The sequence below is a fragment of the Sinocyclocheilus rhinocerous genome, unplaced genomic scaffold (genome assembly GCF_001515625.1).
Source record: "Sinocyclocheilus rhinocerous isolate Xijiao unplaced genomic scaffold, SAMN03320098_v1.1 scaffold1048, whole genome shotgun sequence".
NCBI lineage: Eukaryota > Metazoa > Chordata > Actinopteri > Cypriniformes > Cyprinidae > Sinocyclocheilus > Sinocyclocheilus rhinocerous.
In genome coordinates this window covers 61,094-64,109 of record NW_015649578.1, presented here as the reverse complement: position 1 = coordinate 64,109, position 3,016 = coordinate 61,094, and the positions used below count along the sequence as shown (strand labels likewise).

Below are 3,016 nucleotides of genomic sequence, written 5' to 3'. Positions count from 1 at the left end.
TTTTTAGATGGACAAATATGACTGCTGCGTCACACAAGAGATGTAGCCATGCAAAGTTAAAACAGTTTAAACTTTTAGAAAACACGTCACAAATTTGTGGAGGTTTATTCCTTTTTACTGCGTCTCATATGTTTTTAAAGGCAATCTGCGTGATGGGCGATTCGGCTCTTTGTATTAAGCAATGCATAAATACGTGATGCTGTTTTGTTCATAATTGTTTATGCAATTTACGAAATTATATTTTGGTTTATATGAGTTAATTTAGACGTAATGCACGTTTTTTTATAGACAGTTATTTCCTTGCGATGACAATTTAATGCACTCCTGTGACCTCGGGAAACAAGCCAAAAGTTTAACCTATTTAATCTGCATATAAAACATTAGAAATGGGATATTTGTTTTATTTTGTGTTTGATTGTTAAAACAAAAACAAAAATTGTTGTTTGTCTCAATAAATTGAGTTACTTTAAAAATACAGTGGTTAAATGTAAAAACATTTTTCTGTTGCTCTTTGTTTTAAAAAAGGTTATAAAAATGTCAATAATTATCGATACCGAATGATATGAAACATTATATCGTTGATACATTTTTTAGCTATATCGCCCAGCCCTACTGGAAAGTGAGATTCCTGGATTTGAGGTATCATTCCTAGCACAAATAGTCTGAGATGACTTATTTGTTGAACTTTAATACTGGGAGTTAGAGATTTGTTTAAATTACTAACCCCAAGTATACGCATTAGTTATTGTAATCATTAGGCATCATTAGGCACAAATGCATTTTCATTTTGTCAGGGAGTTGCATTTCCACAGTCAAAGGGTTTTTTTGTGAGTTCTTGTACTTACTCTTACTGTCAGACGTAACATTATTAAAATTAGTTTAACCTATCAATTACATGATTATATACCGTGTGCCGCTGTCCACTGACGGTTGGTCTGATAGCACAAGGGATCCAGTGTCCAGTACCTCCTTATTTCCCTGGACAAAGGTTGTCTGTGTTCCTTGTGGTACTGTGTTACATTAGTTGAATATCTAAAATTGTGAATTTTAATATACTGATATTTTGGTTATACTGCTCCTTATTGGTGGAATTTGACAAAAAATTATCAAAATGAGGCCTACCAAATTACCAAAAAAAACATATACTGTACATATAGACGGTGGTTTTCCAAATACAAAAACAAGCATTTACTTATTATAAATATCTAAATACTGTCAGTCTAGTCTGCTGATCAGCTTTAATGACTAGTTAAACATCTTTTTGAACAAGATTTTGGGTTATGATCATGTTTCATGCTTGTTTTGGCTTGTCCTCCATACATGTTTTACCAATGCACTCGTTAAAAGGCCTATTTATCAACAGTTTATCTTGCAGAGAAATCATTCTAATATGCTGATTTGCTGCTCGAGAAACATTTCTTCTTCTTGAAATGTTGAAAACAGTTGTGCTGCCCAATATTTTTGTGGAAATTATGATAAAAAGTTCAAAAGAAGAGCAGCATTTATTTGAAATATAATTTTTTTTGTAACATTATAAATATATTTACTGTCACTTTTCACCAATTTAATGTCCTTGCTAAATAAACATACATTTTATATATATATAAAAATAAAAAAATAAAAAAATATATATACATATATATAAATATATAGCAAGAAAAAATATCATGAACATATATAATACTACCATTCAAAGATATATATATATTTTTTCTTGCTGATGCCATCTAAAGTTTGTACAGATTGTTTTTTTTGCTATCTAAATGTGTTGGTTTTCTTGAACAGCGGGACCTTGTGGGGAACAAAAACATTGTTGGTTTCCTGGACTCCAGCATCACAGCAGTAGGATCAGGAGATGTTTGGGAAGTTCTCATATTGATGGACTTCTGTCGAGGTCAGTATGTGTTCCTCTCTCAAGATGGTATGCGTTTTGAGATTCAGAGGCTTTTCCCACAAGTTTTGGTGGTCTTGACCTACTATGCAGTATTTTCATGCAGTGTTTGTGTGTAATAATCCAGGTGGGCAGGTTGTGAACCTGATGAACCAGTGCTTGCAGACTGGATTCAGTGAGACGGAGGTGCTGCAGATCTTCTGTGACACATGTGAAGCTGTCGCTCGACTACATCAGTGCAAAACTCCCATCATCCACCGGGACCTCAAGGTATGAACTCTACACCTTTATTATTCTAAGAAATAAAATAATCTGTCATTTAGTCACCTCCATGTTGTTCCAAACCCGTAGGACTAGGTGCAGGGTTCGTACGGTCATGAAAAACCTGAAAAAGTCATGGTATTTTAAAACGGCAATTTCCAGGCCTGGAAAGGTTTTGGAAAAATCAATGAACCCAGAAAGTTTTGGAAAAGTCAGGAAAATTATTTCACAAATATCTGTGCAGTAGAATACATTTTTAATCAGGTCGGTGTGGGATCACGCATATATCGCCTAGTTTTACTCATTCCCACAGGTTTCGCATTTATAATGCTGGAAATTCCCGCTAACATGTATTTAATATAGCATGTAGGTTAGATGTAAATAAATCCACACAGAATATCAGATGGAATCAGTCATAAGAGTGATTCAGCGGTACCTCGTCTTCTCTCTTTGACCCTCTCAAAACGGCTTCACACTGTTGCATCATCACAAAACTGTATAATTTGCACATCTTTTTAAGTCCTTTTAAACCATTCGGTAGTGGCGCGCTCCACAACAGTTTTCTGTGCGCTCACATCCAAAGCGTTTGGACATAAAGCCGCCTCGCAAACACCTCACGAGTACCAAATTGAATTATTGTTCGCAGCTTATTGCGCTTAAGCGGCCAAATACACACAAAATTGTCAAAATGCCCATCCTGGCGGGTATCCTCATAAACGCAGTCAGTTTTGTCTTAAGTGAATGTAAGCTTGAGAAAGAAAACTTGTGTGTATCAGAATATTGGATCCAAGCAGTCGGGTCTTAAAGGGACAGCAGCCTAATAAAGCGGTGCCGTCTGTCATTAATGTTAATCAAACAACAAAA

General features: G+C 35.1%; 1 protein-coding gene across 1 annotated transcript in view; it reads left to right on the top strand.

The window, feature by feature from the left end:
• The first annotated feature begins 1,790 nt into the window (after nucleotides 1-1,790).
• Nucleotides 1,791-3,016, top strand: part of LOC107710782 (AP2-associated protein kinase 1-like) — a 32,914-nt gene continuing 31,688 nt past the window's right edge. Inside the window, exons 1-2 of the mRNA XM_016515629.1 lie at nucleotides 1,791-1,894; nucleotides 2,019-2,161. Of these exons, the coding sequence (XP_016371115.1) occupies nucleotides 1,879-1,894; nucleotides 2,019-2,161 (159 nt within the window). The 5' untranslated portion in view covers nucleotides 1,791-1,878. The remainder of the gene's footprint in view (nucleotides 1,895-2,018; nucleotides 2,162-3,016) is intronic.